The sequence below is a fragment of the Lates calcarifer genome, linkage group LG19 (genome assembly GCF_001640805.2).
Source record: "Lates calcarifer isolate ASB-BC8 linkage group LG19, TLL_Latcal_v3, whole genome shotgun sequence".
In the NCBI taxonomy this organism is placed as follows: Eukaryota; Metazoa; Chordata; class Actinopteri; family Centropomidae; genus Lates; species Lates calcarifer.
In genome coordinates this window covers 10,595,685-10,612,239 of record NC_066851.1, presented here as the reverse complement: position 1 = coordinate 10,612,239, position 16,555 = coordinate 10,595,685, and the positions used below count along the sequence as shown (strand labels likewise).

The window sequence follows — 16,555 nt, the reverse complement described above, 5'->3', positions numbered from 1 at the left end:
AAACTAAATAGAATAGGTAAAATGAGCCAAAGGGTTAGGTTATGGTGAAATGAGATGATTATGGGTGGAAGAAAAATAGGAATTTGATATTTAAACTGAATGAGTCAAATATCTTTTATCCATTGCTTTCAGTAAATTTTAATCAACACATGATTGCAGGCATTATATGGAGAGCAGGCTGTCTGTCTTGACGTTAGGTGTTGATTTTGGACCTTACAGCCATATCAGCTTTAGACAGTCTATGTACCTTTTTCAGGCAAACAAAAGCATTAGGCCAAATCCTCCTGTTTACCCATGCTGCCATCAGCAATCCTGTCTATTGACAAAAGATGAACATTTTCTCTCAAGTAACATAACTGGGCTTTTGTCCCCTCACTAAAAGTACACTGACGGCAACACAATGGAACAGAAAAGAGGCATCGGGGAAGAAAGAGGCGTCTTAAGTGGAGCAATGGCCCAAACAATTAAGAGGAAGGTACATGGAAAAAAAATGAAAGCTCCTCTTTTTTTTCCCCCCTCACTTTGCATTGTCGATTTGAAATCCCTCTCTTTCTCTTCTTGGAGGGCTGCCTGTAATGGAGCTAATCTGCCGTCGTTTGTCCGAGCCACAGGAGTTTTGTCAATAACAATCAGCGTTTGGAAAGTGTAATTAAGGCCGAGGCTTTTCATTAGGAAGAAGGGAGGGGGCCGTCTCTAGGGACAGGCATGCCAATTAGAAACTCAGGCACGCGTCGCCGGGTAATTTCAGGGAAAGGAGGGAAAAAAAACCCAGGACTTCTTTAGATTGGAGAGGGACCCTGCTGCTCTTTCAGAGGAGAGGAGGAGAGGCTTAATGGCATAATAATCAGACAGGGGTCCCAGGCAGAGAAGGCAGGAGGACGCAGGGACTTTTTTGGGGGAGGTGAGAGCCTTCCGAAATGATAAAAGAAACACATGCAGGATTGCTGGAGGAAAATGGAGGCGGTAAATAGCGGGATGTAGAGCCCTTGAAAGAATGAGAGTGTGCCGTTGATGAGAACTGATTAATTAAAGGAATAACGAGGCAGTCAAGGGTGGAGTGTGAGACGGCCCTCTCTAATGAGAAGAAAACAAAGGAGCTGTCTTTTCCAGCCCTTTATCACATTGTTCTATAGCACTTAGGGCAAACTGAGCTAAGTTAATGTTAACCATGTACATGACAGTTTCTTTATCACCTTGTGCTCACCTTGTGTAACTCTGTGTGTTTCCTTTTGATATAGGAACTAATTCTAAATAGGAAATTTATAGTTGTTTTTTGAGATATTAATATGTAGTCTTTTACTTCTTTGGTATTTAAACTTTTTTGACTTACTCACATAAACACATGCACACACATACACATACACATTTAGGCATTTATTCACTGAGTAATCTTTGTTATCTTTGCCTCACTTCCCCTTCTGGCCTGCACTTCTTCAGCTTGTGCCTATACCTTTTCAACAAAAGCACATGGAAAATCCATCTTCTGTCACCTGGTCATCTAGTGAAAAGCCCCTTGAACTCTTATGTGGAGATAGTTACATTAGTCAAGGCCTGGCCCCAAATTAATGTCAACCTGGATCTCCATCCATCCCAGAACCACCCCTTTTCTCATTGCTCCCTAATCATCCCCCCATCCCTGCACCTCATGTGCCCCACCAATCAAAAACATAAATCTCTTATTGAACCGTGTTTTCTTCCCATTTTGAACCCAAGTGTAAAATTGCTTGAAAAACCAACTGAACTCAGTGGCCCGCTTTTATATGAAGTAATAGACCTTGACAGTAAGCCTGTAAAAGTCAGTTTAGATTTTGATGAGAAATACCTGCCATTTTACTGTAATTTACTTACAAGACCTGACTTTCCCCTCTGTGCCCTGGCATGGGTCCTGAAAAGCCATAAAATAGATTGAGACAGATACTTATCAAGAGAAGAAGGAGGGAAATCTTTTTCTTCTCCCTTCACTCTGTAATGTTATTGGTAACCATACCATAACCTCTCTAAAGACAGATAAACCTGAGAATGGCCCTCAGGTTAAAGGGGTTCCTGCCAGTATGCTTCATTTCTGAGAGTGAAACTCACCATATCATTACTCTACAAGCCAGGATTTCCAGACATCATTTCTGAATGGAAAGATTGTTGTAAAAGGTTTTATAAATCCACCCCTTTAAATGCAACTTTAGAATCTAAAACCAGAAATCCCTTTTTAAATCAGTACTTACTGTATGTGTCTCTTTATTTAGACACTGTTCAAAGGCTGTGTTGCTTCAGTACATAGATAGTTTCTAAATCTGCTTATCCTGGTCAGAGTCACAAGGACAGTTATATTCAGTTCACTTCACTTCACTTCACTTCACTTCACTTCACTTCAGTCAGTTTAGTTGGAGTCAAGAAAAATGTTTTATCCCTTTGGGGTAAATGTGAGGCAAGTGAGACAATAGCTAAGGACAGTTACAAACAATATCATTCATACTCATAAATACAAGAAAGAGACAAGAGATACAAAAAAGAATGACTACATTATACAATAATAATATCTAATCTGTTCACAAAAATGTGCACCTGTTAAAGATAGTTAAATACGTAAATCTAAATAACTATAGCTACAACTTTAACAATTACATTTAAGGGCTAAGAACCATGTAAAATGCAGTCATATTTAGCAGAGTATAAATTAAAAGTTTGACATAATGATGACTGAACATAATTGAAATTATAGGCTTGTTATTGCTTTGGTTACAAACATCACTGATGCAAACAAACATTTAACAGCATCAGATGTTACAGTAGCTTAAATTTAGCTGCTCTTAAGTGTCTTAAAAATCCTGCAATCAGTTTAGGTGTCATAGCAGTACCAGTTTTGTGTTTAAGGTTTTTGCCAGCTTTTGTTTAGATTTGGATCATAGTTTGTGCCTATAGTGTTAATATTTCTTGAGGGCTAGGGTTGATTTAGCTTTTTTCTAAAACTAAAAACAACAGGCCAAGGGAGGTCACATCTTATTGTCTTCAGCCAAGAGGCTTTCGGCATGTTATGAGGTGGGACTTACTGTATGTATACTGATACTGAAACACTCCCTCTCCTAAATATAAACCAAATATAGAGTTGAAAAATTAGTTAATCCACCCATCACTCTGCATTGAGCTATGAGAAGCCCCCTCTGACAGAACATCAGACGAACAGGGGGCTTGACAGGACAGGTGGACACAGCAGCACAGTGGTGTGTGTTTGTTTTTGTTTCGGTAGCGTGTGATATCGAAGGGCTAACTCTCTTAGTTAGCCGCCAGGTGTGGTTTGTGCACATGTCCCTGGCACCCCTGTGAAAGGGAAGGGAGGGGAGGAGGAGAGAAAAATACCTCCATAAACAAAGCGTGCTCAGGGACACACAGGGTCAACTGTGCCGACGCTGGGACGTGCAAGCAAACCTGCTGCATAGCATGCACGTGTGGTGGCAATCTGAGTTTTAGCAATGATATAATGAAGTAATTTTTTTTTTTTTCCGCAATCAAAATCCATGTTTTCTTTTAATGTATTTAGGGCTTTACATCTCAGCAAATTACTGATTGGTTAGTGCATAATGTGAACACAAACCAAAAAGACCTCTATGAATTGATTCCAGCGTAGGGTGGCACTGATTGCCTCCTCCCAGCATAGGGGAAATGGGTAGGATTATTATGGTCTGGTTCTGCTATGACAACAGAGAAAACAGACAGAGGAAAGACAATCAAAGCTCATCAGCCGCTTCCCTCACACCTTTATTTACCACAATCCCAAAGAGATGAGGAGAATTAGCATAATGATTTCTAACCCAGATATAAGGAGGAATTTCTAATTATTTATAACATCTTGGGACCCTCCACTTGATCTGTCCAATAATGTTAACATAATTGCATAAGTTGTCAAAGGGTGTTGGAGGGCTAGTGGAGGAACGCCAGTGGAATATTACACAGCCTTCACTGTTTCTCTGTACAGGAATATGGAGTGAGGGTCAGAGCTGTGGAGCAGCAATCCTAATGTGTCTTCTGTCTGTCAGATAAATGTAACGATGCTTGCTCTGTTAAAGAGGGATGCTGCATGTGTGTATTTACTAGTCTGACCAGAAAATATATTTACTGAGATATTGTTTACTTGCACGCTTCTCAGTGGATGAAGAAAGCTGTATTTTGGGAATTATTGTGATTAAATTACATTTTTATGTCATTCAGTAATCTATTTCTGTACTATACTGGCAAAGACATAAACCCTAGGTTAAAAGAAAAGTTTAGAAAGATATCAATGTCAAAAGCTTTAAAGCTGAAAGCCCACTCAAAATGAGGATAATTCAGATTCCTGTGCTGAAGCAACTATTACGCTGAAACCCTTTATTGAAACCCCCTGAATACAGTAAAATGTAGGGAATCAGACAGAAGCGGAGGAATTGCCTCTCATATCCTGCCCTTTCTGTTGCTAATGCTAGAGTAGAGCAGAACCGACTCTTTTATTGTGTAGCAATGAAACTCTTTTTCATTGCTCCGTCCTGGAATCAGACGCTGCAGTTGAATAATGCATAAGGCCTCTTGCCTGTACACTATGTAAATAGTCAACAATGGCAACAGTGGTAACAACAGGTTTGGGTCTGCTGCAGTATTATGTAAAGTGGTCAGGGGCAGCGTGTCTGGCTCTCTAGCCTGCTATTGAGGCAGTGGCAGGCCCCTCTGAGTGCAGGGGGACTCGGCCTGCGCCCGGGGCCCGGAGGGGACATGCACAGAATTAATGACGCCAATTTAGTGTTGGACCAGGGTGGCGTCTACTGATGGGTCCTGAAGGACTATTGTAGCTTTGCCTCCACCCCTCCCACCCCCACCCTTTACCTCTTACCCCAGCTTTCTCCCCCTGCTGTGGCCCCCAGTGCTGGAAGGTACTGTACTCACTGGAGGACACCTGAGCCACCTGCGCTCTACACAAATGAATTCTTAAGGAATCTGTATGATTAACAAGTGCCCATGCCTGGTTAGCAAAAGATGATTTATTATAGACCATCTGATAGCAGAGAGTGCACACGGGTGTTTATTACATCAGTAGCAGTGCCCAATTTAGCATTGGCTTCTCTTTAGTGCTTGGTGAAATGGCCTCTATCTCATATAGTACCCATTATTTTAATATTTCCACAACAGTTTACTTTGAATTGTAATGCTTTAGGCCTTAATTGGCTTTGCTGGCACTAACCTGTTTTTCCTCTTCTTCTTCTCCTCAGGTAACATAGAATACAGCTGTCCCGCCACAAATGAGTGTGAGATCACAAAACGAAGACGCAAATCATGTCAGGCTTGTCGCTTCATGAAATGCCTCAAAGTGGGGATGCTCAAAGAAGGTAAGAAGAGTAAGAACATTTTTATTCTTCTTGCACCCCACAAGATACACATAAAATACTAAGTACGTATTTCTGGTATAAAAACACATTTATGCAAAAATGCAACTACCATTGATCTGTTAAGGGATCTGCCAATGGAGCATTACAATATCACACACTTGCTCTCATGATAGTTGTTTCCTTTAAGTCCTGCTGTATTTTTCTTCTACCACCCCAGAGTGAGAGATGCACACAACTGGCTGGCCTAGACAACAGTTCCCAGCCCCCCTGTCCTCCCCTTACCTACACAGCAGTAAATAATGTGCAGTTGAGCTGGGGACAGAAATATGCTGAATAGGTTGATCCCACCGTCTGAGTAATAGAAATGTAACAGTATTCTGCCTGGAAAGGCTCAGGCCGGGTCCCTGAGCACACACAGTCTCAGCTCTCCCCGGCATATTGATCCACTAAATGTTTTCCGAACATCTCAGCTCTCTTCCTGTGGATGGTTTTTTAAAGTCACGCCAGCAGGGAATTCAGTGACAATTAAACATGCTTCCGATGGATTTGTCTGGCTGGGTTTCTCTCTCCCCCTCCCCTCCCTATCACCACCAACTGAGCCCCCTGAGACCCTGAGGCTTGGCTACTCTTCCGGGGGGAGGCACCTATCCGTACTCTCTTACCCCATTGCATTAGTGAATGCGTTCTCACCTGCTTCTCTCTCTGTCTCTCTGTATCCCTGTCTCACTTGTTGGTTGCTCCAAAAAGGCCAGACAGATGAATAATGAAAGATATGTGGCTTAGGGGTGAAGTGGCGGTGTTATATTTATTCAAGCCTCCCGTGGGAGCAGCTCTGGGATTCTGTAAGGAAACGTGTTCTTGTTTTTTATTCTTTTTTTTATTGTCCTTTCTTCAAGTGCTGATGAGTGTGTGTCACGTAGCATTTCTGTTGTGCTAAGTGTGATTGTCCCTCATGGTTATACAGTGGTATAAATACTACCAGATAGAAGATCTAATGACAAATGAAATTCTGTAAAAACCTTACACTTCTAAATTCTCTGTCAGACTCTGTAGAGTATATATATTCCGCCATTATTCCTCCCATTATTCATTGGACAGTGGGATTTATAGATGCATATATATCCAGTCGCCACCTGAAGCCAGAGTCATAGCCTGTATGGATCTCCACACAGTAACAGAATCCTCTGGACTGCATGCAGCCAGATAAAGCCTCAGTGCCAGAAAGACAGAGTAATCGCATTACTATCTGATGAAAAATTTATGCCAATATATCATCTTGGAGAATAAGAGACTACAAAAATATGTAGCCGTGGCTATAAATGAATGACCAGTGTCAGGTCAGGAGTAAAAAGAGTGTAAAACTCAAATATGCAGACTTCGGCTAAGCCTCAGGTTCTAATGCACACTTCTGTGTATTCAGCACATTCCCAGAATAAGAATGACCCTCCTCTTTTACATAGCGGCTGTCATCACCAACCACTGCAACCACTGTCACAGACTGATTGAAGTAGTGTGCAGGTGTTGCCATAAATTCTTCTCAAATAACTGATTTCTCTCACAATCAAAATTGTAAAACTCAGAGAGATGTGAGGTGCAGTTTAACGTCAGCTCTGCCTTGAGGCCCAGCGCTTTAAAGTGTCACCAGGATGAAATGGAAAGAGAGACACATGGTCTGTGTCCACTGTAAGCTCTACGAAGCCGTCGGCTCAACGCTATGCTCAGGCCCAGGGTGTGGAGGTGGCCACCGCTCATGTGACTGAGGTTGCCACTTACTTTCATTACTGCAGAAAGGTCACATTGTATCTCAATGGAAAATCACCTAATTATAACTTTACAGCTCCAACAAAGTACAGTGCTGCCCCCCAACGAAACACAAGTCTAAATCCATCACTGTCTCTGAAAAAATAGCAATATTAGACATCTTCACAAGAAATGAAGGTTGTATATTTCTGCTTTTTATTTTTGTTTATACTCTCTTAATCAAAATTCAGAAGATTTTATCATCTACTGATCAGGCACCAAAATTACAATCAATAAGTTCATATCTCAAAGTGTGGGGAGAGGCATAGGGAAAATGGTCCCTGAAGATCAGCAGTCTAATTACAGGAGACCTGCGTAAACCGTGTGTTGAGTCGCTGTACTTTCCCTTGACTGTATAAAGGAGGAAGTGATCAATAGAAGAATCAGATGTCAGGGGCAACAGGTTTTTCCTCTGATCAATGGAAACGGATCAGAGCTTAGAGCAAGAGAGAAGACAAGATACTATTGAGAGATTACATTGACATCGTTCAGTGGCAGTTGCTCTCTGCACTCACTTCCTTTCTCTCTCGCTCACCCACACACAGATGCCTTCACATACATGAACACACACACAAGTGAAAGGAAAAAAAGTAAAAAGTAAGTAAAAAAAGTACTTTTTTTTTCATGAGGTTACATCTATATTTTTATCTACTCATCTGCGGCATTGACCAAAGACAATAGCTTTTTGTTCCATTGTCCGCAAAGTGTAACAGTGCTCAGTGTAAAGGTAGGAAGTATCCTGCTTTATTGTAAGAGAACATGGTGACAGTCACACACATTTGCTGAACAAAGAAGCAAAGTGTGTTTTGTGCTGATATATAATACACCTCTCATTGTTCAGTGGACTGGCATGCGAAGAACAACCACATCCCACAATAGCCCCATAGTAGTCACATACACAACATACAGAACATACACACAAACCACACTGCGCTCACACGTATAGTCCATGAAATACTAGACATGTAAATGTCCACCTGTGTCGCAGGTTGTCTCCAGCAGTTGCAACAGCAGCTATGTATTGATGGCAATAGCAAAGAAAATAATAGAAGTATTTTCTGATGCAAACTTCACTTCAAATTTTTTTTCACAATACTTAAATTCAGAACAATTAGCAATACAAGCAGCGATGGCAGCTCACTAGGGATATTGTAGCTAACCTGAAAATGGACTATGTGACGAGGGTGTCAGTATGGCAGCAGATGGGGAGGGGTGCTCAAAGGACTGACAGTTTTTCCGCTACCCTCGCTCATCACCACTCGTGATAAAAAATGCTGCAACACACTCACAAGCATGCAAAGCTGGCAACAGGAGCTCTTTGAAATAGTGCTGACGGCAGTTTAACGGGGCGGCTTCCTTGAAAGGCAAGGTTCACCATGCCTTGCCATGTGGCCTTCTGATTTTCCCAGCTAAAATAGGGTCTGCCTAAGCCCCCCTTGGCATTGCCAACCATCCCAGACATCCTGACACTTTCCCCCAGGGAGAGACACCCAGAACAGGTGAGGGACTCAAAATAAGGGCCCCTACCACGGCCGGCCACACAAAGTGAGTGAAGACAGGCTCTTCTGTAGGAGTGTGCTCGGAAGGGGATTATTATTGTTTTTGGAGAGAAAGAAGAGCCCTAGGTCAGCTGGCCCCAGCCCCCACCCCGAGGCCTTGGCTAATCCGTGCACAAATGCCAGCCGCCTTGGCCAAAAGCCCTCTCCCCCAGCACCCTGCTTTGAAGAGATGATACCCGAGCTCACCCGCTGCTACCCTTGCTACACTGTGTAGTGGGCCATAAAACGGTGAGATGACTTTGGATGAAATGGCGCACAGCTCTCTTCACACATTTATAACACACCTACTGTTTACTCTGGAGGAGGCACAACACACCGGCCAGAGTCAGACCACTTAAAGCTTCGGGTGCCACCAAAGGGACATATGAACCTCACAAAGGCCCCTATAAAGTCCTGGACTTAGTGTCTGACAGCATGAGTGAATGAATCCGTCTAGCTGCTCTTAATCACTCTCTCTTCCTCTCTGCCTGTGTCTGGCCCTGTTGGACAGTAAAATGAGACAGGTTAGTGCCAAGCTTTAATTCCTGTCAGCATCTGTTAATTATGGCCAGGACTGTTCTAATTAAAAGAGGCACCCATCTACCTTCATCACTGGCTTTACACTGGCTGACACAGGCACATGACTCAACCAGCAGAGAGGATCATGGAGAGCAGAAGCGCTGCCACCTGGCAGAGACCGAGCTCATTGGGAGAGCCGGAAGAAACTGTAGAAAGTGGTGACATCAGGTTTGACAGTGAGAAGAATTTTTCCATGCCTGCAGTAGTAACAGCACAGTCTCAACAGCACTTACACTTAAACCCAAGCACTAAGTGCAGGGTGTTTGAAGCCTATTCTCAAGATGCCTTCACAGGGAAAAAAAATCTGTTTCTTGATATGATACACATAAAAATGAAATTGTCATTGCGTGTGTGTAAAGCACAGGTAGTTGCCATCAGATGATTCCCTGGTGCTTGCTGGGAAGGATGAGGCTCTGTTGGGAATTGGGGGTAATTAGGTTAGTGGGTTGTCAGTGTCAGGAAATTGAAAGACAATCCTAATCAGATTTGTGTTTCTAGGGAATCAAATAATTTATATAAGTAGACGAAATCTCTATTCTACTGTTACATGATAATACAGTTTACTGGACCCCCCCACCGTCACCCCTCCCCAATCCACTCAGTTTGGGAGAGCAGGGCTGTGGCCATGTAAGATAAGTGGTGAAAATCAAGAGGATATTTTGCATAAATCCGCTGCTGAATTCCTCTTTGTTAAATAAAAGGCCTCCGTTTCCAACTTTCATCATCTGATTTTTTTTTTTTTCCCTTCCCCTTTTCCTCACCGAGCGACCTCCAATCACCATGCATGGGACACATCCAAACTCATCCTCTCCAAGAGCTCTTGCTGATGGGCAAATTGTATTAGGCTCATTTGCAGTGGCCATACAATGCCCAGGTTTGACACTGTCCTCCCCTGTTATAAAGTGATGAAATCATCAAGGAAGTGCTCTGGGCTGCTGGTGTTGTTCGCTCAGAGGACGTGGAAGGCTGACAAATTAACTCCTCCACCACCACCACCAAGCATTTCATTGAGCCTTTTCTCCTCCATCCTTTAGTATTAAATTTGTTTGGGTGGGGGTTACATTATGCATACAAGGTAAATTGAAGGGATTCTCCCTCTTGACAGGATTAAGATATCAGGGATATTTAGGCTGTACAGCTGCAGTGACATGCTGGCCCACATATAGGGATTCAGGATATAAATGTTTGCATACAATTACATTAAACAACCAAATACCTGCCCGGTGGTATCAAATAAATAAAACAGTGTAGATGAAATATTTTAACTATGATGAAAATTAATAGAATAGAAAAGACATCCAAATGGAAACATTCTTATCAAATAATGAGATAATAAATAACTTATGTTATGATGAGGCTGGTTTGACATTTACAGTATCAGTGCAGAACCTGGCCCCCTAGGTGTGGCTGGGGGTGATAAGGCCTCAGTGCTACTCCAGTGAAAGAGGGGTGAAATAAGGGTCTTTTATGGGAAAGCAATACCTAGTTATCTATCTGCTATATGACAGCGGATGTTTTGTACAGTGTGTGTGGGACTATGTCTTTGCTTGTACGCTGGTTAAGTTTCTTTTTCTGGATCCCGAAGACCACACACCTGAGCTCTCCCCCTCTTTCTTTCTGTCTCTGACACACACACACACACACACACACATGCACACAAGAAGCATGTAGCTGGCAGCTAATTAGTATGCAGTCTGCCTCACCCCAAAAGCTAAATAATTAGAAGGCCAGTCTGTGAGATCATTGACCCTGCGTTAAATATTCATATGTTTAGACCTGCTCTGGGCTCAGCTGTGTCACAGTAGACCAGCCAGGCATGGACCACATATGGGAAGGCAGCCGCGCCTCTGACACATTCACACATACATATGCGCACACACACACACACACCAGAGTGCATGCTCACACACACAGACACGCACTTATGCCCCCATGCAGTCCTTTCACAATGCTTACATACAAGCTAGAGACCAGTGTGGTTGCTCACACTGCAGTTTTTATACATGATCTTATACAGAATGTGTGAAGGTGTCATTTCTGATCATCATTCTACATTTTACATGTAGGTAAAGGATTTCTTTTGCATATCTTTGTTTCTTTACTACTGTATCACCTTATGTCTTAAATGATTGATCTGCCTTTTTTCACCTTGTTAATCTTCTAATCTAATCATGTGTTCGATATCCCCTAAAATCCATGTCCAAAAAAAAAACCGCTCTCTTCATTTTGTGTTCTCTTGTCGTTTCTAACGCAGGGGTTCGTCTGGACCGTGTGCGAGGGGGCAGACAGAAGTACAAGCGGAGGTTGGACACAGAAAACAACCCATACCTGGGCTTGACGCTCCCCCCTCCAACCAAAAAGCCTCGTGAGTACTGCTCCATCACTAGCCCACTGTCTCCCTCCTCCGTCGCCCCTCCTCTGCCAGGCCAGCACGCAGGTAAAACTGAGGCAAGAATTCTAGGCCAGACTCACACCCCCCCCCCCCCTTGTCTCTCCCCCATGTTTGGACAGTTGAGAGGTCTTTGGTCATAAATGTGGGCCAGGTATTGTTCCGGTCAGAGCTGAATTACGATAAATCTCAGAGCTGATGACCGATATAAAACGACAGAGTGCTCCAGGATACATTTTCTCACATATTTTTTTTTTCCCCCCACTGGCGTGCATTCTGTAGGGATAAGAGCTTTCAGTGCCTACATTTCACTCATACAAATTCAGGTTCCATCCATTAGTTTGCATAATGAGAAAGAGAAAGAAACAGTCAAAGTGAGGCCACCACTGGTGTGTAGGATATTTCACCGATGTACAATTTTTATCAGTGCTGTGCATCTTTGTGCTTCAGCTGAGCTTTGCAGTGATATAACCTTTGACCTCTGTTTTGCTTTGACACCCCCCCCCTTCCTCCTCTATCCTCAGTCACAAAGATAGTGTCTCACCTGTTGGTGGCAGAGCCAGAGAAGATCTATGCCATGCCTGACCCCACCATGCCGGAGAGCGACATCAAGGCTCTGACCACGCTGTGCGACCTGGCTGACCGCGAGCTGGTGGTCATCATTGGCTGGGCTAAACACATCCCAGGTAAAAAAAAAATAAAATAAATAAATATTATTTTTGCTTCCTTCTATTTTTCTCCAACCTTTCTGCTCAGTTTTATTTTAAGGCACTTTTTTATCCCATTTTTATTTTTCTCTATCTTTCTCCACCTCCTGTCTCACACACACAAAAAACACACACACACACACATAGATAATTAATGACAGCAGCTCATACAGCCTCAGGGTGTGTGGAGGATGGAGGGGGTGCAAAATGGACATAGCTGTGCGAGAAACAAATCAATAGAGTGCATCTAAAATCCCTGCATTGAATGGAGAGGGGGAAACACACCCGGTGCCAATGTATGTTGTAATCACCAGGGAGATTTAGAGCAAAGTTGGGGACCTGCCCAATCAAACAAGACATCATATCTCACACACACACACACACACACACACACATATGCACACATGAACGCACACAGGCGCAAGCACACACACATTGAATTATTGATGGGCATAATCATGTTTCTTCCTTGCCCCATAGACATTCTGATAGACGAGGTGTTAGGTTATAAGAGGCTGTTGAATTAAGGATACAGTGCCTCACGTCAGCAGAGATTTTGCTTCCTTCAAGAGTTTTCCTCTGATTTTGACAGAGAACACATTGTTTAGCTGCTCCTTTTTTTGCAACCAAGGCAGATTCTCCTTGATCTTGAGCTTGACCCCCATAACTCTATAACATTACAGTGCTGTAGGCATGGAGGGGTAACAAACTAAATGAAAGTGTCCCTCAGCGGCACCTCCATAACCTCCTCTGCTCATCAGCATAACTTGGGCAGGCACACAGCTGTCAGCACGCAGGAAATGTGCGACATCACTACAGAATTGATGCATACACACACTGTCCGCCACTCACACAAACATTTAAGTGTGTGCGTATGTTAGCATCATTTCAGGAAATAAATTTCAATCCCCATTCATAGACTGCGGAGGATCATTTATATTCAGTAAAGTGACGTGGACTTAGCTGACCTCAGACAGGTGCATTTTGTTCTGAAAAGGTATTAGAGTACTTCTCAGAAGGAGGGGTATTAATCAGGTACAGATCTGATAGTAAGGAGATTAGAGATGGATATGCTCCCAGCCCCTGGCCTCAGCCTCGGCCCCTTACGCGTCTAAATGGTTTGGATCACTCCACACGGGCCCTGCATGGTCAGCAGACTGAGAGTTTAACCAAGGAGCTTACTCAGGACTGGATCACAACTGACCCGATAACACACTCTCATCATTGTGACCCAAAAATTACGCCGGCGTTGCACACATGCACAAAAATGGCAACATTCCCACGCTGGCTGCTGAGTAAAGACTGTTCAGGCATGGAGGCATCACTTACTAAGACACATATACTGCACATACAGATGCAGTAGAAAGAGTGTCTGTTATCTTTTTTATTTTACTGTGGAAAAATATAAAGCCACTGAGTAACCTGAATTAGCTGTAGGTAACATTTGTGTACTATGCACCATTTGTGAAGATGTTATTTCTATATTAACCATAGTCTTACCAAACTATCTAATATACAGTAGGTTTTAAAGGTTTTAAATCACATCCTGAAGTGCATCATCATTTTAATATGTGTACACTCTAGCTCGGATTTTATGTGTCATAGTGCTGAAGCCCTGTTAATCAGATTATACTAACACGTATTGTACAGTGGATAGATTCATAATGTTAATGGGATTTGCCCCACAGATTGCGGCAGAGTACTTGTCATTCCAAATGCGTCGATAATGATCATTTAACCCAAAACCCGAGGCAGTAAGCCTGTTCCAACTGTGAGCGAATACCTGGAACTGAATGAGTGGCGCTCGACAACGAGCAGCACCTGCAAGATGATGGAATTTAAGCAGCTTATTCTGATCCACCTCTGTAAAAACACACACACACATACTTGTGCTTTTGTTTTATGTTTGGCCACTTTTTAACTTTTATCATAGGATCACACATGTTCTTTTTAAAGACAATTTGACAAAATAAAGACTTCCACTTTAGCACAGTGCTTGGTTTGTGTGGGTCCCTTTGGTGGGGTCTGTATTAGGACAGTGGGTGTCCTCTGGCCATGAAATGGCTGCATAATTGAGTTGTACATGGCTGAACCTGATCAGAGACGGTTCACTGGTTGAGCGAGACTCCGTGCTCTAACACTCTATGCACCAACGGTACCCCAGGGCAGCCTACCGTGCTCCTGCTCCTACCATATTTCTCCCTCCATCCTCTCCGGGACAAGAAAGAATGGGGAGGAAAAAAAACTGCTGATTGCATTGTGATAGATTTTTGCAGCCTTAGGCAATGGAATTAAAAAGATTAACAGTTCATTATGAAGTAGACCACATTGATTAGGCCATTGACAGATGGGCCAATAACTAAAGTCCAAATGTAACAATTTAAATGTCACAAAAATTGGCACTTACCTTCTCCCAATTGATTTTTAAATTTCCCATATTCTCAGCTAACATTTGAAAATGCGTTTCAAAGTGGCATAATGTGGAGTAGAGTGGCCCTATTGAGTTTTAATTGGAGGGCAATAGGAGGATATCAAAGCTCTATCATTAGTGTAGATGGTATCTTTGCCTTACAGGGTCCAATGTCAACTTTGTCATCTCGGCTCTATTTAGCATAACATGGAAGGTCGGTTTGAATCCATGAAGTGCTTTTTGGGTCTTACGGGTATTTTTAAGATTTTAATTGAAATAAAAACACAATCAGATCAGATGTACTTGATACCTTAGTTTAATGAGGTAGATATTGAGGGATGGTGTCACATATCAAGAGCCTTTTCACAGGTTTGCCATTGCCAGACCGCAGCCTTGCCCTCATTCAGAATCTGCCTTTGATTAATTGATAATCACTGCGGAGCTTTTGGACACTAGTGTCACTGCTCCAAATAGCACCACGAAGCAGAGTCTAACACGGCTGTTGCCTGAGGGGGGTGCAGGGTCATTAGAAGCAGTGTTAGGGGGATGCTGACAGATGGCTTGTTGCTCCTAAGGTGCTAACAACCTTTGACACACATAGCAGCCCACTGTCCACCCCTCTGGCCCCTTTCCATCCCACAAAGCTGCATTTCAGTCTGTCGGAGAGGTTTAGGGAGGAACTAAGTATACTGACAGCTTCAGTGCACTAGAACCTGTTTACCGCTGTGACACCACTACCTTCTTCAGGAGTGACAGAATACTAGTTTGACCCCCTGTAGTCCTGTGCCACCCCACACGCCTTCCCACCCGCAGTGGGAATGTCATATGTTCATATGTAAAAACTGCCATGCATGCTGCTTATTCAAGAGGTGCTCGTTGTTTGGTGTTTGTCAGCTCCCATCCCAGCTTCCCAGACCAGAGTGTTTTCAGCTGGGAATTCTCTGAAGGGTGAGGGGCCAAGTAAACATTGACACTCTGCTGCTGCTGCTGCTTTGCTTCTACACAGTAAAATATATTTTTGCTCTGGCATGTCAACACTAGAATGTAAAATATTTAAACAACATTTTAATTTATACTCTGTGTCTGAAGTTCTTTATAATGTTAAGAAATGAATTTCCTACACAGTTGTGACATCCTTCTAGTATGTTACTGCATTTTTTGGTATTAGATTCAGACCAGATTAATCTAATGAATCAGGCTTGTTTGCATTGTTCTGTTCATTACTGGTGTTTTGGGAATATTCATCATCTGTGCTGTTATTGGATTCCAGCTCATCAGCTCCGCATTTGACAGACAGCCACCCGCCGTGTTAGTTGTTAGCAAGGAGGCAGCGATGTTAAAAAGAGATCGCACCTCTTGTATGTTGTCGTGTTTGTGTCAGCTCAACCCTCCACCATAATCACCCACCCACCCAGCTATCAGCCCACCCTCCTCCAGCCCCCTCCGGGCTCCTGTTTTCTCTTTGCCATTAAATTGTGAAATCTACTTACTGTGTTGCCAGCCTGATCCCACTCAAGCTGCGTAATCTCCTTGTAATAGAGTGTGAATACTGCCCGGCAATAAATCAGCACCTCATCAGTGCACTTTATTAAATATAGACACCAACAGACAGCTCTTAGTATATTCAATTTACCCTCTGACGTAGGCTTCAACACGAGAGATAAAGATAGATTGAACAATCAGGTGGATGCTGAGGCCCAAACGCAGGCAGGAGAGCGGGAGGAAGGCGGAAAGGCTGCAGGGAGATTGAGATGGGGACGTATCGGAGGCAGACAGGCAGTCAGGAG

The 16,555-nt window shown here is 43.1% G+C and overlaps 1 protein-coding gene across 7 annotated transcripts in view; it reads left to right on the top strand.

Moving 5' to 3' along the window:
- esrrb (estrogen-related receptor beta) overlaps nt 1–16,555 on the top strand; it is a 47,058-nt gene that overhangs the window by 18,860 nt on the left and 11,643 nt on the right. For 4 of the 7 annotated variants that reach the window (XM_051078246.1, XM_051078245.1, XM_051078244.1 and 1 more), the window contains 3 exons: nt 5,229–5,354; nt 11,517–11,699; nt 12,176–12,337. In XM_051078246.1, the coding sequence (XP_050934203.1) occupies nt 5,229–5,354; nt 11,517–11,699; nt 12,176–12,337 (471 nt within the window). The remainder of the gene's footprint in view (nt 1–5,228; nt 5,355–11,516; nt 11,700–12,175; nt 12,338–16,555) is intronic. The other 3 variants (XM_051078243.1, XM_018690266.2, XM_018690267.2) reach the window with 3 other exon arrangements.